Source organism: Tachypleus tridentatus, chromosome 3, assembly GCF_004210375.1.
Source record: "Tachypleus tridentatus isolate NWPU-2018 chromosome 3, ASM421037v1, whole genome shotgun sequence".
NCBI lineage: Eukaryota > Metazoa > Arthropoda > Merostomata > Xiphosura > Limulidae > Tachypleus > Tachypleus tridentatus.
Window position 1 is genome coordinate 110,672,456 of NC_134827.1, and position 27,318 is coordinate 110,699,773.

A 27,318-nucleotide genomic window follows, 5' to 3' on the forward strand; every position below is an offset into this window, starting at 1 on the left:
AAGTACCGTCATTAATTAAGTCTAAGAATCAAAAGAAAAAATATTTTATCCACAAAAATAATAGAAAACCTAAAAACACGTGGAAACCTAAAAAAACATGTAAATTATTGCCACTAACAAAGATATTTCAAAAAACTTCGAAATTTTTACGCTAAGTCAAGTGAATACTGAAAACGTAAAACACTAAATAAAACGGAATTCAAGGCAGCACTCACGAACATACGAGGTCTGTTAAAAAATTACGCGGACTGTTTGAATTGCGCGGCTCAGGAAATCCGCTTGGTGTCGCTAGGTTCGCACAGATCAGCTGATTACGACGCCATTTCCCGATTGCAGATATCTTCATTTGTGTATTAGCTACGCGGTTTTAAGTGAAGTGCGATTTTTTCGTTTGGCGGATTTCAGAATGAATGACCTGAAGGAGCAACGACTTGCTGTAAAATTTTGTGTTAAACTTGGAAAATCTGCGACTGAAACTTTGCTATGCTTAACACGGCTTACGGCGATGTTGCTATGAAGCGTACGGCATGTTTCAAGTGGTATGAACGTTTTAAGGATGGTCGACAGTCCATTGAAGATGATAAGCGTCCTGGACGTCCTTCCACATCAACTGACGACCCACACGTTGACAAAATCAACACCCTGGTGCGGGCAAATCGACGTCTGACTGTCAGGAAGCTTGCTGAAGAGTGTGAGATATCAGTTGGATCTTGTTACGAGATTTTAATCAAAAAATTGAAAATGCACCGCGTTGCTGCGAAATTTGTGCCTCAGAACTCGTGAGGTTTTGGCCAAACACTCGATCACTGTTCTTCCCCACCCACCCCTACTCACCTGCCTTGCTTCCTTGCAATTTTTCTTGTTCCCCAAACTCAAAAGACCCTTGAAAGGAAGAAGATTTGAGACGATTCCCGAGATTAAGGCAAATGCGACGAAGGAGCTGGAGGACATTACAAAAGAAGCGTACCAGGACTGTTTCAACAAGTGGAAACACCGTTGGGATAAGTGTGTGCGTTGGGGAGGAGAGTACTTTGAAGGGGTCCCAGACCTGTAACTTCTAAATAAAGTACATTTTGTTTTATGACGTCAGTCCGCGAATTTTTTGAACAGCCCTCCTATACGTACATAACATACCAATATCAGACGAACAAAGCACTTCTAAGAGACAGTTGGATTTTATATAATTTAAGCTATTGAAAATAGTTAAGGATGAGCCGATAAACGAACTGCAAATTGTTGATGGTTGTAAAATCGACAACCATTTCAACATACTTATTCCAATTACAAAGCTAAGCCTAAAACTAAAAACAAACGTTTACGAGTTGTTTTTTCTTTCAGTGTGTGACGTTCATATAGTCTCAAACATTATTTTACTATATTTTCATAATATACTGCGTATTAATATTCTAGGGTTAAAGAACGAGCTACCAACAATTCTACTAAACATTATCAAAACAAATTAACAGTACATAATTTCTGTAGTGCATGTTGATGTATAGAACACGTATTAACACTAGAAATAAACGATTTTATAATTGTAGTTTTATTTAATCAGACACTCAACGTTTCGCTTTACAAAAGTTTTAGTTTGTGTTTTAGTAGACGCTCCTAAAGAAGCTGTAAAGCGAAACGTTGAGTGTCTGATTAAATCAACACAACAACTGGGTGTTACAAGGTCGTTTATTTCTAGTATTAAACTGTTAACATAACTGTATTAATTACAAGACCTGACAAAGTTTCACACTAGTGATGTCGAAGTGTTTCCACTTACCTGATTTGACAGTGGGCTGCCCGGTCGTAAATAGTATTTATTAATAAGATACTGCTGTTTGCTATGAAGAACACACACTTCCTCATGTGTTAAAAATATTTTATTGTCAAAAAGAAATCTATGGAACAAATTAATTTAGAAAATTTAAAAGACAGAATAAAGAAATGTTCACATATTATTAATACTGTCCTCATTATTACACACGTGACATCTCTCATAAGTCTAATTTGTTCAAATTATTGCTGCCTATTTATCGGCAGCTTCGAAGGAACCATAGTTCGAGACTCTGTTTGATACACTGCACTTTTGGTTTGAATTTCGCGCAAAGCTACACGAGGGATATCTGTGTTAGCCGTCCCTAATTCAGCAGTGAAAGACTAGAGGGAATGCAACTAGTCCTCACCATCCAAGTCCAACCAACCCTTGGGCTACTCTGTTACCAACGAATAGTGGGATTGATCTCAACATAATAACGATCCCACACCTGAAAGGTGAGTATGTTTGATGGGACAAGGATTCGATTCCACAACCTTCAGGTTGCAAGCTAAGTTGCTCTGACCACCCAACCATGTTTGACTGTTTCACACTTTAGCTCTGAACGACTCCTGAGTGTCGATCGGAAATTGCACAGAATGTGATAAAACGTTGGTGTTAAGGCGTGCGACTCGTAATCTGAGGGTCGCGGGTTCGCATCCCCGTCGCGCCAAACATGCTCGCCCTTTCAGCCGTGGGGCGTTATAATGTGACGGTCAATCCCGCTATTCGTTGATAAAAGAGTAGCCCAAGAGTTGGCGGTGGGTGGTGATGACTAGCTGCCTACCCTCTGGCCTTACACTGCTAACTTAGGGACGGCTAGCACAGATAGCCCTCGAGTAGCTTTGTGCGAAATTCAAAAACAAACAAAACGTTGGTGTTGGAAGTTGTTACTTCATTTTGATCCTATAGACGACTGTACCTAAAATCTAGGGATAGCTGACCTGATGTTTTAGCTCGCGTGTGTAGAACGTTCTGTTCAGATTTTATACGTCATTATTTTGGTGTTCTCACTAGGGAATCGAACTCAGAATTTTAGTGTTATAAAACCCGAAGTTTACCAGAGGGGAAGTGTTATTGACATTATGTGTATTAGTGCACAGTAAACCAGCCAATCAGTCTGAGGAATCAACAGTTTTATTAAACATTATAAAAACTTCCCCAATTGAGAAGTTTTTCGTCCTTACAAGTGAGAGAGAAGAGAGCAAACAGTTTGATAAGTGTAGTAAAAACTTGACCATAAATACACTCTTAACTTATAAACTTTGAGACTCTTATCAGTTTCTTCTACTGGTTTCATTCAGAAATTCGGTAAAAATGTAAACGAAATAATAGCCATGTTTGAAAAATTCCAAGAAATGCATGACGAGTTTTTCCCTATGATACATTAACAAGATATCGGAGATACAAACAACTTCTTTTATTAAATATCTTCTCAGAATTAATATAAGAATAATTTTAAATCAAAAAGAAAACGTGTGATTAAACGTTTAAAACTTTTTATCAAAACTACAGCTAACAAAGTCCAGAATTTCAAAACTAGATCAGCCAACTAGCATAGCGCAAAATAATTACTTTAGTACATTTATTGAGGGATAATTATTCTCATAGACCGTTCACAACCCAAAAATCTCGAACTGAAAACGTAACGATGTTAGATTAAATTGCGTGTCGTGTTCCCAGACGCTGAAGTAAACACTATATTCAACTTTACTGTTTAGACGAGGATTCGAGTCAATCCGGAAGGTGTTAAAGGTATTTTTATTTATGTGTAAACAAATTATTTCCCTAAAAAAAAGAAGACACTCCAATCATCCAATTGAAAACTGAATTTTAGCAGCGGCCATTACGTCTCGGTGAGAACGCTAGTTAGCTGTAGTTTAGGCCTATTTTGTTTTCGTTGCTTTATTAATAAGCAGTCACTAAAATTTTAATCTATAAACCGTTGAGTATAATAAAGGGCAGTAAGTTCTTCCTATATGTTAAAACTTGATAAGAAAAACTTTTGTCTTCCAATTTATCTTGTTCCTAAACAATTAGGAAACAAATAAAATTATTCATGCGATTGCTTTGGCTCGAAAAGGCTTACAAACATTGGCTTTGAAATCCTCATAAACGAGGCAATAATATACAAAGAGAATGACGAATGTAATGTATATAGATTTACGTATACGTGTATATCATATATACACATGTGGAACATCGATCAGTTCCTGACTTTAAAAGTTACTTGTAACTGTGCATATAGAATTAACTATAAACATATTAATAATCCGTATCTTTAATCAATATTAAAAACTAGAGACCAGTAACGGTATAACTAAGCAGGACAAGTGATAATAACACTAAGTTCAAAGGTGACGCATCTTTTGACAAGTAGGCTTAAAGCTTTACTAAAAAGTTACAATGAAGTGTGTAATAATTATATTAAGAAACGTGACACTGTTCTCCTAAGATTCCTGGCTCTAGGTAAACTTTATTTACAAAGTTTTCGAAACATTCATGCTTACACAGCTCCCTAAAAAAGTGAGTCGTGTGTAGAGAGGATCCATCGCTATTATTAAATAACTCGTATTCGCCATTTTGTAGGCAATATTAAAAATTCACACAAACACCTCCGTAACTGTTTAACTAAATCTTTATATTTAGAGCAGTCTTAGACAATCCAGAATTCTGAGTGAATATAAACGTCTCTTCTGAGTTTAGAAAAGGCACACATTTTTTCCCGTCTAATTTCATATTTAAATAAGAGGACGTGAGAATTTTGAAAGTTAGGGTTAATGTACTACGTAACTTGGTCAGATTGTACACACAATTATACAAAGGATTAGTCCTAACGTATGGTGACAATGACGTATAAAATTAATTACGAGAAAAAGGTTTTTGTAATATTACCTACTAGCTGGAAGTTAATATATTTATTTAATTTCAAAGAGAGAAAAGCCCATATTGAATATTGGCTAAAATGAAATGAACTCTTACCTATGTATAGTGGGAGTTAACATTGTTCTATATTTGTTTCTTAAAGTTGTGTGCAGTTTATTTGTTGAAGTTAAGCCTAAGTTGAAATGTATAAATGCTACAATTTTCAGAAAGCATGCTTGCTATACAATTTAAAGGATAAAGACATTAATTTACATAAGTGACACTGAAACCTGGGGGGGGGGACAAAAGACATTTGGAGCATAATTCACTTTTTCTTATCAACTTGTGAATATTCGATCCTCCAGACAATGCGCCACCTGTCTTAAGCTATTTTACTAAGAAAAATCGAAATATAAATTTACAAAGAGAGAAAGACATATACAGTTTCCAAAATCGAAAAATAGGCAAGTGATGAAATAAGTAAAGTTTATTTAATAAATTTAGTGCCTATTTTTAAATAGTCGCGTTAGCAGTGCTACAACGCATGCGCAGATGTCAACAAATCTTTAGCAAGGTACGATGTAATAATTTATCTCTTCGACTGGTAGAATTTCTAAGCTTAAAACAATATTTCGACCAATGCTCTGAAACGAAGCCATTACGATATTGTTTATGGGGGAAGAGGGCTACACTTACAAGAAGTGTACCCTTGAGGAAAGACGATGAAAGCTTTAAAGATAAATGATTTTAATATTTTTTTACGGGAGGGTGGGTGTGCTAAGAACCACAGGATTTTGAAATAGGAAATATGATTGATTGTTACCCTTTAGTTACTGATGGAATGGATTTACAGCTACAGTAAGTTTCTGGTATAAAAAAACAACAACAAAGCATCCACTCATAAATATTGCACTTTAGTTTTGAAATATGGCTGCAAGGATTGTAAATCATGCTAACGAGATGAACCAGTCATATACCTGCCTTAATCCTCATATCGTTAAATCTCTTCATTCAACAGTGTGTTCTATCACAGAGAATGACCATGAAAGACAAGGGGTTAAGAGTCATTAAGATAAGTCAACTGACAAATAAGTAAACATTTTTAGCAATGAACCACCAAAAGATTGAAAAGAAATAGGTTTGATAATAGTTAGCAATAGAACAATTTATTATATACAATATCATTGTTCAGGAACTTGACCTCCTAGGTCACTTCTGTTCCCTCTGGCGAATAAGTTGCATTTCACACCTATAAATTCTCTCTTTCTAAAAAATTGAGTGTTTTTTTTTCGTTCTATCTCTCAGTTTATTTGTTTGATTGGCTAACTAGCACCAATCGCCATCGGTGTCACTTTGTGGTCCCACGGTGTTGTCTGCAAACTTGTGACTGGCTAGGTAACTTCAGCATAATTGGAGTCACTTTGTGGTCCAATACGGCCTATCCGCAACGTGTGTTTGGTTAACTAGCACCAATCATAATCGGTCTGTCTTCAAACCTTCGATTGGCTAACTAGCACCAATCATCATCGATGTCACTTTCTGGTCCAATTCGGCCTGTCTACAACCTATGATCGGTTAACTAGCACCAATCATCTTCGGAGTCACTTTGTGGCCCCATTTGGCTTGTCCGCAAACCAAACGAGGTTGCAGTCTTTCCTCTTCTGTCGCGTTGTCTTTGACCTGGCTTGTAGCCATTGGGCATTGGCAATGGAAGCTGTCGAGAACCTCTTCCAATCGCAGCAGCAGCTTCGAAACTTAGCGGTTCATTATTATGACCCAGAGGGATAAACTGTCTGTCCTTATATGGCAGAGTAGGGTGTTGGCCAATACCGCGAGTCTGCTTCTGGCCACGTGGCAAACTAACACTGCTAGCCGCTCTTCTGTCTGGCCTTAAAGAGAGGTTGTGAAGACCAGAACCCGGAGTAGTTCTTTGTTGCCAGAACGGTAGTTGGGACTTTGGCAGATGGGTGGGTGAGGCATTTACTTTGGGAAAGTTAATATTGAACTGAGATTTGTTGACGGGTACAGGCAGTGTAGGCGAACGAGACACAGTAGGAAAATTGATTCTTTCCATGGATCGAACATTAAGACGCAGAGTGGAGGGCTTGTTGGGGGTAGGTGGTAACTTTCTCCCTCGCGACACACGTTGCAATGGTAGGCTGTGCGCAGAAGCTGGACTCGGGCTGCGGGACCGATGCTCTAACAGTACTCTACCATAGAATTCACTGTGGGTTGAAGTTATTTTGGGACTAGGACTACGAGATGGTCTGTACAGACACGCCGTTCCGTATTCTGGACTGACACTCCGGCTCCTACCTGGTGACGGAGAGGAGATTCGCCATGGCGACGACTTGCCAAGCATGGAGCGAACTGGTGATCTACCTCGAAACGGGGAGCCTTGGCCATACATACCAAATTCATCCCCACGAAGTTTGACTGCATGTCCAGAAGACAAAATCACAAATTAAAACCAAGTATCGTTAATTTGAGATTTTATAGAAACCTTACAGAAAGATACATCACAATAAAAATCACAAACTAACACACGCCTTTTTTTGCACTCTTAATGCCAGTGGCGTTTCGGTCGTGCAACTATAAATACAACTATACGTAGTCTTTCTGCCAAGTATAGATGTTTTTAAAATAAAATTATTTGTTTCTGTAGAAAACATTAAACACTAAACACATTTTTCATATTTTATGTTAGCCAATATTATCTTACTGGAAGTTAACAACACAAGGTTATGCTTGAAACTAAGTGGACATGGAGCTTAAAGACAGAACTGTGTAAATCCTCTAATGAAACTAAGTGGACATGGAGCTTAAAGACAGAACTGTGTAAATCCTCTAATGAAACTAAGTGGACATGGAGCTTAAAGACAGAACTGTGTAAATCCTCTAATGAAACTAAGTGGACATGGAGCTTAAAGACAGAACTGTGTAAATCCTCTAATGAAACTAAGTGGACATGGAGCTTAAAGACAGAACTGTGTAAATCCTCTAATGAAACTAAGTGGACATGGAGCTTAAAGACAGAACTGTGTAAATCCTCTAATGAAACTAAGTGGACATGGAGCTTAAAGACAGAACTGTGTAAATCCTCTAATGAAACTAAGTGGACATGGAGCTTAAAGACAGAACTGTGTAAATCCTCTAATGAAACTAAGTGGACATCGAGCTTAAAGACAGAACTGTGTAAATCCTCTAATGAAACTAAGTGGACATGGAGCTTAAAGACAGAACTGTGTAAATCCTCTAATGAAACTAAGTGGACATGGAGCTTAAAGACAGAACTGTGTAAATCCTCTAATGAAACTAAGTGGACATGGAGCTTAAAGACAGAACTGTGTAAATCCTCTAATGGAACTAAGTGGACATGGAGCTTAAAGACAGAACTTTGTAAATCCTCTAATGAAACTAAGTGGACATGGAGTTTAAAGACAGAACTGTGTAAATCCTCTAATGAAACTAAGTGGACATGGAGCTTAAAGACAGAACTGTGTAAATCCTCTAATGAAACTAAGTGGACATGGAGCTTAAAAATAGAACTGTGTAAATCCTCTAATGAATCTAAGTGGACATGGAGCTTAAAGACAGAACTGTGTAAATCCTCTAATGAATCTAAGTGGACATGGAGCTTAAAGACAGAACTGTGTAAATCCTCTAATGAAACTAAGTGGACATGGAGCTTAAAAATAGAACTGTGTAAATCCTCTAATGAATCTAAGTGGACATGGAGCTTAAAGACAGAACTGTGTAAATCCTCTAATGAATCTAAGTGGACATGGAGCTTAAAGACAGAACTGTGTAAATCCTCTAATGAAACTAAGTGGACATCGAGCTTAAAGACAGAACTGTGTAAATCCTCTAATGAAACTAAGTGGACATGGAGCTTAAAGACAGAACTGTGTAAATCCTCTAATGAAAATAAGTGGACATGGAGCTTAAAGACAGAACTGTGTAAATCCTCTAATGAAACTAAGTGGACATGGAGCTTAAAGACAAAACTGTGTAAATCCTCTAATGAAACTAAGTGGACATGGAGCTTAAAGACAGAACTGTGTAAATCCTCTAATGAAACTAAGTGGACATGGAGCTTAAAGACAAAACTGTGTGAATCCTCTAATGAAACTAAGTGGACATGGAGCTTAAAAATAGAACTGTGTAAATCCTCTAATGAATCTAAGTGGACATGGAGCTTAAAAACAGAACTGTGTAAATCCTCTAATGAAAATAAGTGGACATGGAGCTTAAAGACAGAACTGTGTAAATCCTCTAATGAAACTAAGTGGACATGGAGCTTAAAGACAGAACTGTGTAAATCCTCTAATGAAACTAAGTGGACATGGAGCTTAAAGACAGAACTGTGTAAATCCTCTAATGAAACTAAGTGGACATGGAGCTTAAAGACAGAACTGTGTAAATCCTCTAATGAAACTAAGTGGACATGGAGCTTAAAGACAGAACTGTGTAAATCCTCTAATGAAACTAAGTGGAAATGGAGCTTAAAGACAGAACTGTGTAAATCCTCTTATGAAACTAAGTGGACATGGAGCTTAAAGACAGAACTGTGTAAATCCTCTAATGAAACTAAGTGGACATGGAGCTTAAAGACAGAACTGTGTAAATCCTCTAATGAAACTAAGTGGACATGGAGCTTAAAGACAGAACTGTGTAAATCCTCTAATGAAACTAAGTGGACATGGAGCTTAAAGACAGAACTGTGTAAATCCTCTAATGAAACTAAGTGGACATGGAGCTTAAAGACAGAACTGTGTAAATCCTCTAATGAAACTAAGTGGACATCGAGCTTAAAGACAGAACTGTGTAAATCCTCTAATGAAACTAAGTGGGCATGGAGCTTAAAGACAGAACTGTGTAAATCCTCTAATGAAACTAAGTGGACATGGAGCTTAAAGACAGAACTGTGTAAATCCTCTAATGAAACTAAGTGGACATCGAGCTTAAAGACAGAACTGTGTAAATCCTCTAATGAAACTAAGTGGGCATGGAGCTTAAAGACAGAACTGTGTAAATCCTCTAATGAAACTAAGTGGACATGGAGCTTAAAGACAGAACTGTGTAAATCCTCTAATGGAACTAAGTGGACATGGAGCTTAAAGACAGAACTTTGTAAATCCTCTAATGAAACTAAGTGGACATGGAGCTTAAAGACAGAACTGTGTAAATCCTCTAATGAAACTAAGTGGACGTGGAGATTAAAGACAGAACTGTGTAAATCCTCTAATGAAACTAAGTGGGCATGGAGCTTAAAGACAGAACTGTGTAAATCCTCTAATGAAACTAAGTGGACGTGGAGATTAAAGACAGAACTTTGTAAATCCTCTAATGAAACTAAGTGGACATGGAGCTTAAAGACAGAACTGTGTAAATCCTCTAATGAAACTAAGTGGGCATGGAGCTTAAAGACAGAACTGTGTAAATCCTCTAATGAAACTAAGTGGACATGGAGCTTAAAGACAGAACTGTGTAAATCCTCTAATGGAACTAAGTGGACATGGAGCTTAAAGACAGAACTTTGTAAATCCTCTAATGAAACTAAGTGGACATGGAGCTTAAAGACAGAACTGTGTAAATCCTCTAATGAAACTAAGTGGACGTGGAGATTAAAGACAGAACTGTGTAAATCCTCTAATGAAACTAAGTGGGCATGGAGCTTAAAGACAGAACTGTGTAAATCCTCTAATGAAACTAAGTGGACGTGGAGATTAAAGACAGAACTGTGTAAATCCTCTAATGAAACTAAGTGGGCATAGAGCTTAAAGACAGAACTGTGTAAATCCTCTAATGAAACTAAGTGGACGTGGAGCTTAAAGACAGAACTGTGTAAATCCTCTAATGAAACTAAGTGGACATGGAGCTTAAAGACAGAACTGTGTAAATCCTCTAATGAAACTAAGTGGACATGGAGCTTAAAGACAGAACTGTGTAAATCCTCTAATGAAACTAAGTGGACATGGAGCTTAAAGACAGAACTGTGTAAACCCTATAATGAAACTAAGTGGACATGGAGCTTAAAGACAGAACTGTGTAAATCCTCTAATGAAACTAAGTGGACGTGGAGATTAAAGACAGAACTGTGTAAATCCTCTAATGAAACTAAGTGGACGTGGAGATTAAAGACAGAACTGTGTAAATCCTCTAATGAAACTAAGTGGACGTGGAGATTAAAGACAGAACTGTGTAAATCCTCTAATGAAACTAAGTGGACATGGAGCTTAAAGACAGAACTGTGTAAATCCTCTAATGAAACTAAGTGGACGTGGAGATTAAAGACAGAACTGTGTAAATCCTCTAATGAAACTAAGTGGACGTGGAGATTAAAGACAGAACTGTGTAAATCCTCTAATGAAACTAAGTGGACGTGGAGCTTAAAGACAGAACTGTGTAAATCCTCTAATGAAACTAAGTGGACGTGGAGCTTAAAGACAGAACTGTGTAAATCCTCTAATGAAACTAAGTGGACGTGGAGATTAAAGACAGAACTGTGTAAATCCTCTAATGAAACTAAGTGGACGTGGAGATTAAAGACAGAACTGTGTAAATCCTCTAATGAAACTAAGTGGACGTGGAGCTTAAAGACAGAACTGTGTAAATCCTCTAATGAAACTAAGTGGACGTGGAGATTAAAGACAGAACTGTGTAAACGTGGAGCCTCTAATGAAACTAAGTGGACGTGGAGCTTAAAGACAGAACTGTGTAAATCCTCTAATGAAACTAAGTGGACGTGGAGATTAAAGACAGAACTGTGTAAATCCTCTAATGAAACTAAGTGGACGTGGAGCTTAAAGACAGAACTGTGTAAATCCTCTAATGAAACTAAGTGGACATGGAGCTTAAAGACAGAACTGTGTAAATCCTCTAATGAAACTAAGTGGACGTGGAGATTAAAGACAGAACTGTGTAAATCCTCTAATGAATCTAAGTGGACATGGAGCTTAAAGACAGAACTGTGTAAATCCTCTAATGAAACTAAGTGGACATGGAGCTTAAAGACAGAACTGTGTAAATCCTCTAATGAAACTAAGTGGACATGGAGATTAAAGACAGAACTGTGTAAATCCTCTAATGAATCTAAGTGGACATGGAGCTTAAAGACAGAACTGTGTAAATCCTCTAATGAAACTAAGTGGACATGGAGCTTAAAGACAGAACTGTGTAAATCCTCTCTAAGTGGACATGGAGCTAAAGACAGAACTGTGTAAATCTAAGTGGGACATGGAGATTAAAGACAGAACTGTGTAAATCCTCTAATGAATCTAAGTGGACATGGAGCTTAAAGACAGAACTGTGTAAATCCTCTAATGAAACTAAGTGGACATGGAGCTTAAAGACAGAACTGTGTAAATCCTCTAATGAATCTAAGTGGACATGGAGCTTAAAGACAGAACTGTGTAAATCCTCTAATGAAACTAAGTGGACATGGAGCTTAAAGACAGAACTGTGTAAATCCTCTAATGAAACTAAGTGGACATGGAGCTTAAAGACAGAACTGTGTAAATCCTCTAATGAAACTAAGTGGACATGGAGCTTAAAGACAGAACTGTGTAAATCCTCTAATGAAACTAAGTGGACATGGAGCTTAAAGACAGAACTGTGTAAATCCTCTAATGAAACTAAGTGGACATGGAGCTTAAAGACAGAACTGTGTAAATCCTCTAATGAAACTAAGTGGACATGGAGCTTAAAGACAGAACTGTGTAAATCCTCTAATGAAACTAAGTGGACATGGAGCTTAAAGACAGAACTGTGTAAATCCTCTAATGAAACTAAGTGGACATGGAGCTTAAAGACAGAACTGTGTAAATCCTCTAATGAATCTAAGTGGACATGGAGCTTAAAGACAGAACTGTGTAAATCCTCTAATGAAACTAAGTGGACATGGAGCTTAAAGACAGAACTGTGTAAATCCTCTAATGAAACTAAGTGGACATGGAGCTTAAAGACAGAACTGTGTAAATCCTCTAATGAAACTAAGTGGACATGGAGCTTAAAGACAGAACTGTGTAAATCCTCTAATGAATCTAAGTGGACATGGAGCTTAAAGACAGAACTGTGTAAATCCTCTAATGAAACTAAGTGGACATGGAGCTTAAAGACAGAACTGTGTAAATCCTCTAATGAAACTAAGTGGACATGGAGCTTAAAGACAGAACTGTGTAAATCCTCTAATGAAACTAAGTGGACATGGAGCTTAAAGACAGAACTGTGTAAATCCTCTAATGAAACTAAGTGGACATGGAGCTTAAAGACAGAACTGTGTAAATCCTCTAATGAAACTAAGTGGACATGGAGCTTAAAGACAGAACTGTGTAAATCCTCTAATGAAACTAAGTGGACATGGAGCTTAAAGACAGAACTGTGTAAATCCCTCTAATGAAACTAAGTGGACATGGAGCTTAAAGACAGAACTGTGTAAATCCTCTAATGAAACTAAGTGGACATGGAGCTTAAAGACAGAACTGTGACAGAACTAAATCCTCTAATGAAACTAAGTGGACATGGAGCTTAAAGACAGAACTGTGTAAATCCTCTAATGAAACTAAGTGGACATGGAGCTTAAAGACAGAACTGTGTAAATCCTCTAATGAAACTAAGTGGACATGGAGCTTAAAGACAGAACTGTGTAAATCCTCTAATGAAACTAAGTGGACATGGAGCTTAAAGACAGAACTGTGTAAATCCTCTAATGAAACTAAGTGGACATGGAGCTTAAAGACAGAACTGTGTAAATCCTCTAATGAAACTAAGTGGACATGGAGCTTAAAGACAGAACTGTGTAAATCCTCTAATGAAACTAAGTGGACATGGAGCTTAAAGACAGAACTGTGTAAATCCTCTAATGAAACTAAGTGGACATGGAGCTTAAAGACAGAACTGTGTAAATCCTCTAATGAAACTAAGTGGACATGGAGCTTAAAGACAGAACTGTGTAAATCCTCTAATGAAACTAAGTGGACATGGAGCTTAAAGACAGAACTGTGTAAATCCTCTAATGAAACTAAGTGGACATGGAGCTTAAAGACAGAACTGTGTAAAATGAAACTAAGTGGACATGGAGCTTAATGAAAATGAAACTAAGTGGACATGGAGCTTAAAGACAGAACTGTGTAAATCCTCTAATGAACTAAGTGGACATGGAGCTTAAAGACAGAACTGTGTAAATCCTCTAATGAAACTAAGTGGACATGGAGCTTAAAGACAGAACTGTGTAAATCCTCTAATGAAACTAAGTGGACATGGAGCTTAAAGACAGAACTGTGTAAATCCTCTAATGAAACTAAGTGGACATGGAGCTTAAAGACAGAACTGTGTAAATCCTCTAATGAAACTAAGTGGACATGGAGCTTAAAGACAGAACTGTGTAAATCCTCTAATGAAACTAAGTGGACATGGAGCTTAAAGACAGAACTGTGTAAATCCTCTAATGAAACTAAGTGGACATGGAGCTTAAAGACAGAACTGTGTAAATCCTCTAATGAAACTAAGTGGACATGGAGCTTAAAGACAGAACTGTGTAAATCCTCTAATGAAACTAAGTGGACATGGAGCTTAAAGACAGAACTGTGTAAATCCTCTAATGAAACTAAGTGGACATGGAGCTTAAAGACAGAACTGTGTAAATCCTCTAATGAAACTAAGTGGACATGGAGCTTAAAGACAGAACTGTGTAAATCCTCTAATGAAACTAAGTGGACATGGAGCTTAAAGACAGAACTGTGTAAATCCTCTAATGAAACTAAGTGGACATGGAGCTTAAAGACAGAACTGTGTAAATCCTCTAATGAAACTAAGTGGACATGGAGCTTAAAGACAGAACTGTGTAAATCCTCTAATGAAACTAAGTGGACATGGAGCTTAAAGACAGAACTGTGTAAATCCTCTAATGAAACTAAGTGGACATGGAGCTTAAAGACAGAACTGTGTAAATCCTCTAATGAAACTAAGTGGACATGGAGCTTAAAGACAGAACTGTGTAAATCCTCTAATGAAACTAAGTGGACATGGAGATTAAAGACAGAACTGTGTAAATCCTCTAATGAAACTAAGTGGACATGGAGCTTAAAGACAGAACTGTGTAAATCCTCTAATGAAAGCTTAAAGACAGAACTAAGTGGACATGGAGCTTAAAGACAGAACTGTGTAAATCCTCTAATGAAACTAAGTGGACATGGAGCTTAAAGACAGAACTGTGTAAATCCTCTAATGAAACTAAGTGGACATGGAGATTAAAGACAGAACTGTGTAAATCCTCTAATGAAACTAAGTGGACATGGAGCTTAAAGACAGAACTGTGTAAATCCTCTAATGAAACTAAGTGGACATGGAGATTAAAGACAGAACTGTGTAAATCCTCTAATGAAACTAAGTGGACATGGAGCTTAAAGACAGAACTGTGTAAATCCTCTAATGAAACTAAGTGGACATGGAGCTTAAAGACAGAACTGTGTAAATCCTCTAATGAAACTAAGTGGACATGGAGCTTAAAGACAGAACTGTGTAAATCCTCTAATGAAACTAAGTGGACATGGAGCTTAAAGACAGAACTGTGTAAATCCTCTAATGAAACTAAGTGGACATGGAGCTTAAAGACAGAACTGTGTGTAAATCCTCTAATGAAACTAAGTGGACATGGAGCTTAAAGACAGAACTGTGTAAATCCTCTAATGAAACTAAGTGGACATGGAGCTTAAAGACAGAACTGTGTAAATCCTCTAATGAAACTAAGTGGACATGGAGCCAGAACTGTGTAAATCCTCTAATGAATGGAGCTTAAGACAGAACTGTGTAAATCCTCTAAAACTAAGTGGACATGGAGCTTAAAGACAGAACTGTGTAAATCCTCTAATGAAACTAAGTGGACATGGAGCTAAAGATCCTCTAATGAAACTAAGTGGACATGGAGCTTAAAGACAGAACTGTGTAAATCCTCTAATGGAACTAAGTGGACGTGGAGCTTAAAGACAGAACTTTGTAAATCCTCTAATGAAACTAAGTGGACATGGAGCTTAAAGACAGAACTGTGTAAATCCTCTAATGAAACTAAGTGGACATGGAGCTTAAAGACAGAACTGTGTAAATCCTCTAATGAAACTAAGTGGACATGGAGCTTAAAGACAGAACTGTGTAAATCCTCTAATGAAACTAAGTGGACATGGAGCTTAAAGACAGAACTGTGTAAATCCTCTAATGAAACTAAGTGGACATGGAGCTTAAAGACAGAACTGTGTAAATCCTCTAATGAAACTAAGTGGACATGGAGCTTAAAGACAGAACTGTGTAAATCCTCTAATGAAACTAAGTGGACATGGAGCTTAAAGACAGAACTGTGTAAATCCTCTAATGAAACTAAGTGGACATGGAGCTTAAAGACAGAACTGTGTAAATCCTCTAATGAAACTAAGTGGACATGGAGCTTAAAGACAGAACTGTGTAAATCCTCTAATGAAACTAAGTGGACATGGAGCTTAAAGACAGAACTGTGTAAATCCTCTAATGAAACTAAGTGGACATGGAGCTTAAAGACAGAACTGTGTAAATCCTCTAATGAAACTAAGTGGACATGGAGCTTAAAGACAGAACTGTGTAAAATCCTCTAATGAAACTAAGTGGACATGGAGCTTAAAGACAGAACTGTGTAAATCCTCTAATGAAACTAAGTGGACATGGAGCTTAAAGACAGAACTGTGTAAATCCTCTAATGAAACTAAGTGGACATGGAGCTTAAAGACAGAACTGTGTAAATCCTCTAATGAAACTAAGTGGACATGGAGCTTAAAGACAGAACTGTGTAAAATCCTCTAATGAAACTAAGTGGACATGGAGCTTAAAGACAGAACTGTGTAAATCCTCTAATGAAACTAAGTGGACATGGAGCTTAAAGACAGAACTGTGTAAATCCTCTAATGAAACTAAGTGGACATGGAGCTTAAAGACAGAACTGTGTAAATCCTCTAATGAAACTAAGTGGACATGGAGCTTAAAGACAGAACTGTGTAAATCCTCTAATGAAACTAAGTGGACATGGAGCTTAAAGACAGAACTGTGTAAATCCTCTAATGAAACTAAGTGGACATGGAGCTTAAAGACAGAACTGTGTAAATCCTCTAATGAAACTAAGTGGACATGGAGCTTAAAGACAGAACTGTGTAAATCCTCTAATGAAACTAAGTGGACATGGAGCTTAAAGACAGAACTGTGTAAATCCTCTAATGAAACTAAGTGGACATGGAGCTTAAAGACAGAACTGTGTAAATCCTCTAATGAAACTAAGTGGACATGGAGCTTAAAGACAGAACTGTGTAAATCCTCTAATGAAACTAAGTGGACATGGAGCTTAAAGACAGAACTGTTGTAAATCCTCTAATGAAACTAAGTGGACATGGAGCTTAAAGACAGAACTGTGTAAATCCTCTAATGAAACTAAGTGGACATGGAGCTTAAAGACAGAACTGTGTAAAATCCTCTAATGAAACTAAGTGGACATGGAGTTTAAAGACAGAACTGTGTAAATCCTCTAACTTTAACTAATCTGGACAGTTCAGAAGACGTTCCTGTTAGGTAGGCAGATGGATAAGACATTTTATACTGCTTTACCTATGTCCTCTGCTACTAGATTACTATTTGACCTTTCCCATTACCTACGTTTTCCTCTGCTGTTACATTACTGTTTGACCTTTCCCATTACCTACGTTTTCCTCTGCTGTTACATTACTATTTGACCTTTCCCATTACCTACATTTTCCTCTGCTGTTACATTACTATTTGACCTTTCCCATTACCTACATTTTCCTCCGCTATTACATTACTATTTGACCTTTCCCATTACCTACATTTTCCTCTGATACTAGATTACTATTTGACCTTTCCCATTACCTACGTTTTCCTCCGCTATTACATTACTATTTGACCTTTCCCATTACCTACATTTTCCTCTAATGCTATTACGTTACTATTTGATTCCTTTCCCATTACCTACATTTTCCTCTAATGAAACTAGTTGCTGTTTGACCTTTCCAATTACCTACGTTTTCCTCCGCTATTACGATTACTATTTGTTAACTCCCATTACCTACGGTTTTCATCTGCTGTTACATTGCTGTTTGATCTTCCCTTTACCTGCGTTTTCCTCTGCTGTTACATTGCTGTTTGACTTTCCCATTACCTGCGGTTTTCCTCTGTTACATTAGCTGTTTGCTTTCCTGGTTACCAATGTTTTCCTCCCTATTACGTTACTGTTACCTTTATCCTCCCATTACCACGTTTTCCTCTGCTGTTACATTGCTGTTTGTTATTTCCCATTACCTACGTTTTCCTCTGCTGTTAACGTTTACTTGTTTGACATTGGCCTTTCCAGTAACTGTGTTTCCTCTGTTGTTACACTGTTTGACCTTTCCCATTACTACGTCAGCTATCTGCTATTACATTACTATTTGACCTTTTCCCATTGCCTGCGTTTTTTCCTCTGCTAACTAGATTACTATTTGACCTTTTGTTACCTACGTTTTCCTCTGCTGTTTACATTACTATTTGACCTTTCCATTACCTACGTTTTCCTCCGCTATTGAATTACTATTTGACCTTTCCCATTACCTACATTTTCCTCTGATACTGGATTACTATTTGACTACTTCCCATTACCTGCGGTTTTCTCCATATTATATTACTATTTGTTTCCACCATTACCTACCTTTTCATCGCTATTACATTACTTATTTGACCTTTCCCATTACCTACATTTTCCTCTGATACTAGATTACTATTTGACCTTTCCCATTACCTACGTTTTCCTCCGCTATTACATTACTATTTGACCTTTCCCATTACCTACGTTTTCCTCTGCTGTTACATTACTGTTTGACCTTTCCCATTACCTACGTTTTCCTCTGCTGTTACATTACTGTTTGACCTTTTCCCATTACCTACGTTTTCCTCTTAACTGCTGTTCTTACTGTTTGACCTTTCCCATTACCTGCGTTTTCCTCCGCTATTACATTACTATTTGACCTTTCCCATTACCTATTGTTTTCCTCTGCTGTTTACATTACTGTTTGACCTTTCCCATTACCTGCGTTTTTCCTCTGCTGTTACATTACTGTTTGACCTTTTCCCATTACCTGCATTGTTTTCCTCTGCTGTTACATTACTGTTTGACCTTTCCCATTACCTACGTCTTCCTCTGCTATTACATTACTATTTGACCTTTCCCATTACCTACGTTTTCCTCTGCTACTAGATTACTATTTGACCTTTCCCATTACCTACGTTTTCCTCTGCTGTTACATTACTGTTTGACCTTTCCCATTACCTACGTCTTCCTCTGCTATTACATTACTATTTGACCTTTCCCATTACCGATATTTTTCCCTCTGCCACTAGATTCCTGTTTGACCTTTCCCATTACCAGTGTTCTTTTTCTCTGCTACTAGATTCCTGTTTGACCTTTCCCAATGTTTTTTCCCTCTGCTACTAGATTCTTGTTTGACCTTTCCCATTACCTATGTTTTTCTCTGCTACTAGATTCCAGTTTGAACCTCCCCATTACCTATGTTCTTTTCCTCTGCTATTAGATTCCTGTTTGACCTCTCCTATTTCCTGTGCTACTAGATTCCTGTTTGACCTTTCCCATTACCTGTACTACTATATTCCTGTTTAACATTTTCTAAATTTACCTTTTGCCCTTCCTCTGCGAGAAGTCTCATGTTTGGTCCTTTCTACGATATCAAAAACAGTATCCGAAAAGCCAATGTCATGGACTCCCCTCCGAGGGGATGGTGATCTTCTGATTGGTGTTGGGGAACGTCTTCGTCTAGTGAGGATTGGGGAGTCCCGCCTCGATCTTTCTGGAGAAGGTGATCGGGAACGGGATGGATAATAGTTGTGATCACGAGGATAAAGATGTGTTTCCTTGGTCCTCTGTAGATAAACCAATATATCTGTCATCTGGATGACATATGTATATTTCTTATAAACAACCAATATATCTGTCATCTGGATGACATATGTATATTTCTTATAAACAACCAATATATCTGTCATCTGGATGACATATGTATATTTCTTATAAACAACCAATATATCTGTCATCTGGATGACATATGTATATTTCTTATAAACAACCAATATATCTGTCATCTGGATGACATATGTATGTTTCTTATAAACAACCAATATATCTGTCATCTGGATGACATATGTATATTTCTTATAAACAACCAAACATCTGTCATCTGGATGACATTTGTTCTAAATACGTTAGTTTTCCAAGATTATGAACACATCCTATTAGTACTTTTTTCTTTTATAAAAGAATGTAAAACTACAATGGAATTATTTAAAACCATCGATACATAGTTATTTTATTGATTTGATATTTTAGAAGAAAGATAAATCGATAAAATAAGTTTATAACAGCACTTTATTACTTATGTAAAAAAACAACATTCAACATAATTTCTCTTAGGTATTGACTAGGGTTATCTAATAAAAACTAGAGGAAAGGCGGCTAGAAAATAGCACCTGCCGCCAAGTCTTTGGCTGCTTTAATCGAATAGAAGGATGTTATTGTCACTCTCAAAACGCACCTGTGGTCTTATTTTAAACAACTAACACTCATGATTGTAAGGATACTAATTATTACATAATTGCCCACACAACTTTCTAATAAAGTAAAAAGACAAACAGCAACAAAAACATACAACAGTTTGGAATGATTTTCGACATTTTATACCATAAAACTTTGAAGTAATGAATCAGAAAACAAGTTCGACAAGAAACTACAAAAATAAACTCCCCATATGTTGTCATTGTTGGTGGATGTTTAGTTTGTTCTTTTCCTTTTAGCGGGAAGCTACACAATGGTCTTTCTGTGCTATGTTCACCACGTAGTATTAAGTCCAGGATTCTACTATCGTAATACCGAAAACGTATTGATGGCCCTCTTGGAAACACTTTCATCATATGCTATCAATTAAATTGTTATAACTAACTTTTTGAAAAAAAAAACAGTTATTCATAAACAATCAAATATCACAATTTCTGATATATTACAGATGTGAAAAATTCAAAAGAAGTTGAAAAAAAAATCAACTTAATTAACAACAAGTAGGGGGCGTGGTAGAAGGAACGTAGCATTTTTTCTGAAGGGAGAGAAAGTACAATAATGGACACCCACTCACTTCCTGGGATCTTGGCTTCCAGCCTGCACCGTCCACGGATGGTCGTCCAGCGTTGACGTCCAACATTTCGATACCCTGTTTACACCCGAGAGTAACGTTTGTAATTTGACATTTGTTAATTATTTTAGTTTTTAAAAGCTTATTCGCTAAGCACGGGGTAAGATGACTTAAAGAACTTGTGTTGTCTGAAACCTCAGTACAAAGTGTAGGTTGGAAGGTAAGGTAAGACGATAAACTATTTTCACGTGAGGAACCGTGTGTAACTAAAAAAAAAACACATCACCATGGAAAAAAAAGAAAAAACAGTGCTTTTTGCGTGAAGGAAAATCGCCAAAAAACGTGTGATGCAAAAATGATCTGGTTTCGAAAAAAATATACTGATCCAAATTCCACAGGTACTCGACCTTATGTGAAAACATTTATATCTACGCCAATAACATCACTTCTTATAAAAGTAAAGAGTTTCAAACATTCTTTGTTCACAAGATTATTCTGATCTAATCGTTAAGTAACTTGAAAACTTGAAGTTTGATTTAATAGAAGAATGAATACTTAAGAAACGTTAAAATGGGCTCCTTTCTATAAATAACGTATAAACCCACTTGTAGACTCCTTTATAAATAACGTATAAACCCACTTGTGGACTCCTTACTTTTTATAAATAACGTATAAACCCACTTGTGGGCTCCTTTATAAATAACGTATAAACCAACTTGTGGACTCCTTTATAAATAACGTATAAACCCACTTGTGGACTCCTTTATAAATAACGTATAAACCCACTTGTGGACTCCTTACTTTTTATAAATAACGTATAAACCCACTTGTGGGCTCCTTTATAAATAACGTATAAACCAACTTGTGGACTCCTTTATAAATAACGTATAAACCCACTTGTGGACTCCTTTCTATAAATAACGTATAAACCCACTTGTGGACTCCTTGCTTTCTATAAATAACGTATAAACCCACTTGTGGACTCTTTCTATAAATAACGTATAAACCCACTTGTAGATTCCTTACTTTCTATAAATAACGTATAAACTCACTTGTGGACTCCTTGCTTTCTATAAATAACGTATAAACCCACTTATGGACTCCTTTCTATAAATAACGTATAAACCCACTTGTGGACTCCTTGCTTTCTATAAATAACGTATAAACCCACTTGTGGACTCCTTTCTATAAATAACGTATAAACCCACTTGTGGACTCCTTGCTTTGTATAAATAACGTATAAACCCACTTGTGGACTCCTTTATAAATAACGTATAAACCCACTTGTGGACTCCTTGCTTTGTATAAATAACGTATAAACCCACTTGTGGACTCCTTTCTATAAATAACGTATAAACCCACTTGTGGACTCCTTGCTTTGTATAAATAACGTATAAACCCACTTGTGTACTCCTTTCTATAAATAACGTATAAACCTACTTGTGGACTCCTTTGAACAATCAGTTTTGTTTGTTAACCCTCTTCCCATTTTTTCATAAGTCCACTTTTATAGTACAGGATAGAATTTGTATGTTTATTGTTTAGCCGAAAGCAAAATAGTGGGCTATTTGTTCCGTGCCCTCTACGACTATTCAAACTCGATCTTTTGTGTTACGAGCCATCAGACTCACTGCTCAGGTGCCCTAGGTAATGAAGTGGACGTATGTGTTTCTTTGTTCTAGAGAAAAGCCATATTACACATTCTGTGCTGCTACCGCCACAATTTGTGTTTAAATGTTCGTATTTAGTGTCTACACCTGATAAAGGGTGTTTACATTTAGTGTCTACACCTGATGATGATGTTCACATTAAAGTGTCTACACCTGATAAAGGATGTTTACATTTAGCGTCTACACCTGATGATGATGTTCACATTAAAGTGTCTACACCTGATGATGATGTTCACATTAAAGTGTCTACACCTGATAAAGGATGTTTACATTTAGTGTCTATACCTGATGATGATGTTCACATTAAAGTGTCTACACCTGATAAAGGGTGTTTACATTTAGTGTCTATACCTGATGATGATGTTCACATTAAAGTGTCTACACCTGATAAAGGATGTTTACATTTAGTGTCTTCATCTCATAAAGGATGTTTACATTTAGTCTCTACACCTGATAAAGGATGTTTACATTTAGTGTCTTCACCTGATAAAGGATGTTTACATTTAGTGTCTACACCTGATAAAGGATGTTCACATGTAATTAAAGCTTGTTTATAAACATCTTTTCCAGAGTGTTTATTGACGAGTATTGGCTTCAATATTTTGAACTAAACTTATTGTGTGGTTTTGAGTTAAGCACAAATATAATAAAAAAACGGTTTGTTCTTCTTAAGAAAAAAATGGAAATATTAAAGGTATCGGAATACAACAGGGTGAACATATTGGATCTAAACTTGAACGAAACGTGCATTATTCTGAAGCGCCATCTAGAATTCTGAATCAAAACTTTCAGGAAGGAAACGGTATGTTCGAGATCGGAGGTTCAGTGCGGAACTGGTAAAGAAACGTGCAAGGTGACATATCATAGAATTCTGTGCTTTCAGGATTTTGTGCGTTTTGTGACGATAGACTTTCTTAATTATTTGTCCAAATTCAACGGTACAAACAAACTACCTGTTATTGCAAAGTGATACACATAGCATGGACGTAGCGACAGGACTGGTTGGGTAAGGGGTGCTGCACCCATATTTATTAATACGAGTTCAGTTTTTAGTGATTCTTTCGGCAAAATTTTGTATCCATCTTTTCGAAGAAATCTATTTGCTTTATAGGACAGCCATAATGGGCTATCTGCTGTGTCCACCATGGAGAAATGAAACCCAGATTTTAGCGTCGTAAGACTGCTGTCCAACTGGGGACTCATTTCGGGTTTTAAAATCTTGTATTGGATCTAATACAAACGTTCATCGGTAACTGAATTAGGCTTAACAACATACACGGACACGTAACCATGGGCCAAAACGTTAAAATTGTTAATAAATATGTATGTACTATTTACATTTGTCCCAACTTAAATATAAAGAGGTTTTCGTATTCACTTTCAGAAATATATATTCTATAAATATATCTGATTACTTTGAATTCCACGCAACTATTAAGAGCGTCTTAAACTTTGTGGTAATGTAACATTATGTTTTATTGTAATAAAGAAACCATTATGTTTTACTATGGTAAAGTAACCATTGTGTGTTATTGTAGGAAAGTAACCATTGTGTCTTATTGGGGTAAAGTGACCATTGTGTTTTACTGTGGTAATGTAATCATTGTGTTTTATGGTGGTAAAGTGACCATTGTGTGTTACTGTAGTAAAGTAACCATTATGTTTAACTGTGGTAATGTAACCATTGTTTTATTATGGCAATATAACCATTGTGTTTTATTGTGGTAATATAACCAGTGTTTTATTTTGGTACAGTAACCATTGTGTCTTATCGTGGTAAAGTAGCCATTGTGCTTTATTGTAGTGAAGTAACCATTATATCTTATCGTGGTAAAATGATCATTGTGTTTTACTATGGTAATGTAACCATTGTGTTTTATGGTGGTAAAGTAACCATAATGTTTTATTGTGGTAATGTAACCATCGTTTTATTATGGTAATGTAACCATCGTTTTATTATGGTAATGTAACTATTGTGTTTTATTGTGGTAAAGTGACCATTATGTTTTACTGTGGTTATGTAAGCATTGTGTTTTACTCTGTTTATGCAACCATTGTTTTATTGTGGTAATGCAACCATTATGTTTTATTATGGTAAAGTGACCATTGTGCTTTATTGTGGTAATATAACCTGTGTTTTATTATGGTAAAGTGACCATTGTGTTTTATTGTGGTAAAGTGACCACTGTGTATTACTGCGGTAATGAAACCATACATTTTTATTGTGGTAACGTGACCATTATGTTTTATTGTGGTAATATAACCCTGTGTTTTATTATGGTAAAGTGACCATTGTGTTTTACTGTGGTAATGTAACCATAGTGTTTTATTGTGGTAATATAACCCTGTTTTTAATCATGGTAAAGTGACCATTGTGGTAATATAACCATTATGTTTTATTATGGTAATCTTACCACACACTACTGATTTATAATACTTCACAACACAGGTATGTGTAATCCATAAGACCCGTACCGTAACCATAAATAACGTTTCATTTCACCCGCCACCACTCGGGCTAACTGATAACATTTCTATCTTATTTTAAATAATAAAAGAAATGGTTCTATAGCTGATATAAGTATGGTCACCAGCGGCGAGAAAGAAAGGGTCACTAGAAATAAAATGGTCAACAGCATTGGGAAATGAAGAGTAGCCACGACAAAAGGATCGCTAGCCCTGGGAAAGTCACTAGCCAAGGAATGACCGGGTCACCAGACAATTGGGGTGAAAATTACTAGGACTAGAAAAACCTTCCATGAACACCCGAAATTTACTGCAAAACCCACGTAATGCGAATAACATTTCTTAAAGATCATTTATTTATACACACATGAGAATTATTAAACCAATAATTAATTATTATTTTACAATAATCACACATTTTCACGGGAAAGTGCGTTTCAAGCAATGTTCATGCAACGTAACACCTTGCTGTCCATGCTGCTATGGTGTATCAGCCATGCATAGAGCGTGATTAAGCCCCTCCAGTGAGGTAATCATGCACTCTCGCTACCAGACCTGAGACTCTGATTGTTCATCGTCTCCTCCGCGCTCCTTTCTTCGAGTACTTCCGCGACGGAGGAAACTGAACGACCGTTGCCAAGTCCTGTCCTGGTTGTCGTTGGTTTTGTCGATACTATGAAGAAAGATTATTGTTACACTACAACAACACGTAATCTGACTAAACTACACAACAACAACACGTAATCTGACTAAAACTACACTACAACAACACGTAATCTGACTAGAACTACACTACAACAACACGTAATCTGACTAAAACTGCACTACGACAACACGTAATCTGACTAAAACTACACTACAACAACACGTAATCTGACTAAAACTACACTACAACAACACGTAATCTGACTAAAACTACACTACAACAACACGTAATCTGACTAAACTACACAACAACAACACGTAATCTGACTAAAACTACACTACAACAACACGTAATCTGACTAAAACTACACTACAACAACACGTAATCTGACTAAAACTACACTACAACAACACGTAATCTCACTAAAACTACACTACAACAACACGTAATCTCACTAAAACTACACTACAACAACACGTAGTCTGACTAAAACTACACTATAACAGTATGCAATTTGATTGAGTGTAAACAACTTCTCTGTGTGTTATGAATGAAATGAAATAGTTCATTGTTGTATACGTTGTCTGATAATTCGTTAAAAGACGTAGTCGTATACACTTCCAACAACTAATTAGCTATTTGTTATTCACGAAAATGTTCACAAGGGTTAACCATTCCTGATTTTTAGTTTATAGGTTATTAGTCAAAAACACTGACCCTAAACTCTTGGACTATTGTATCTGAATGTTTCAGTTACTTTAACGAATGTCCAAAAATATGGAGTGCAATTGTACTGCAATGGGATGCAAACCATGGACCCTCGGATTTACGGTTCAGCACACTAATTTCTAGGCTACCCCTATCAGAATAAGTAAGTCAAATAAATTAACAGAAATAAGTCAATTCTGTCATGTAAAGTTTAAGTATTAGTAAATTTCATTATCAAATCTTTCACCAGGTGTCTTACTAGTCGTGAAGGGCTACTCAGTTTTTTTCATGTCTGTAACTACAGTTGAGATTGATGGGTCTACACAGTACTGTCGTTTCCTTAGCTACAGTTGAAGTGGATGGGTCTACACCGTACTGTAGTTTCCATAGCTACAGTTGAAGTGGATAGGTCTACACTGTACTGTAGTTTCCATAGTTACAGTTGAAGTGGATGGGTCTACACCGTACTGTAGTTTCCATAGTTACAGTTGAAGTGGATGGAGCTGCACAGTGCTGTCGTTCTCCTAGCTACAGTTGAGGTGTATGGGGCTACTCACTATTTGTATGTCTTTGCTGGCCTGTCATTACTGCCTCAGTTTAACAATGGAAGATACTGTGTAATATTGGAGAATTTTTAAAGTCTGATGGAAATAACCAGACTTTAAGAAGTTCTGAAGTGTCCTAACCAGACTTCAGAAAGTTCCAGAGTACCCTTGGGACCTTCTAGTGTTTTTTGATCAGCTTGGTTGGGTTCTGATGTCTGGTTAGACTTTAAAAAGTTCTAAAGTGCCCTAATCAGACTTCAGAAAGTTCCAGAGTACCATTGGGACCTTCTAGTGATTTTTTGATCAGCTTGGTTGGGTTCTGATGTCTGGTTAGACTTTAAGAAGTTCTGAAGTGTCCTAACCAGACTTCAGAAAGTTCCAGAGTACCCTTGGGACCTCCTAGTGCTTTTTTGATCAG

General features: G+C 36.8%; 1 protein-coding gene across 1 annotated transcript in view; it reads right to left on the reverse strand.

Annotated features, from left to right (window-relative positions):
• Positions 1-3,862: 3,862 nt before the first annotated feature.
• Positions 3,863-27,318, reverse strand: part of LOC143247751 (voltage-dependent calcium channel type A subunit alpha-1-like) — a 120,891-nt gene continuing 97,435 nt past the window's right edge. Inside the window, exons 23-25 of the mRNA XM_076496182.1 lie at positions 25,557-25,674; positions 19,363-19,606; positions 3,863-7,105 (exon numbers count right to left, since the gene is read on the reverse strand). Of these exons, the coding sequence (XP_076352297.1) occupies positions 6,249-7,105; positions 19,363-19,606; positions 25,557-25,674 (1,219 nt within the window). The 3' untranslated portion in view covers positions 3,863-6,248. The remainder of the gene's footprint in view (positions 7,106-19,362; positions 19,607-25,556; positions 25,675-27,318) is intronic.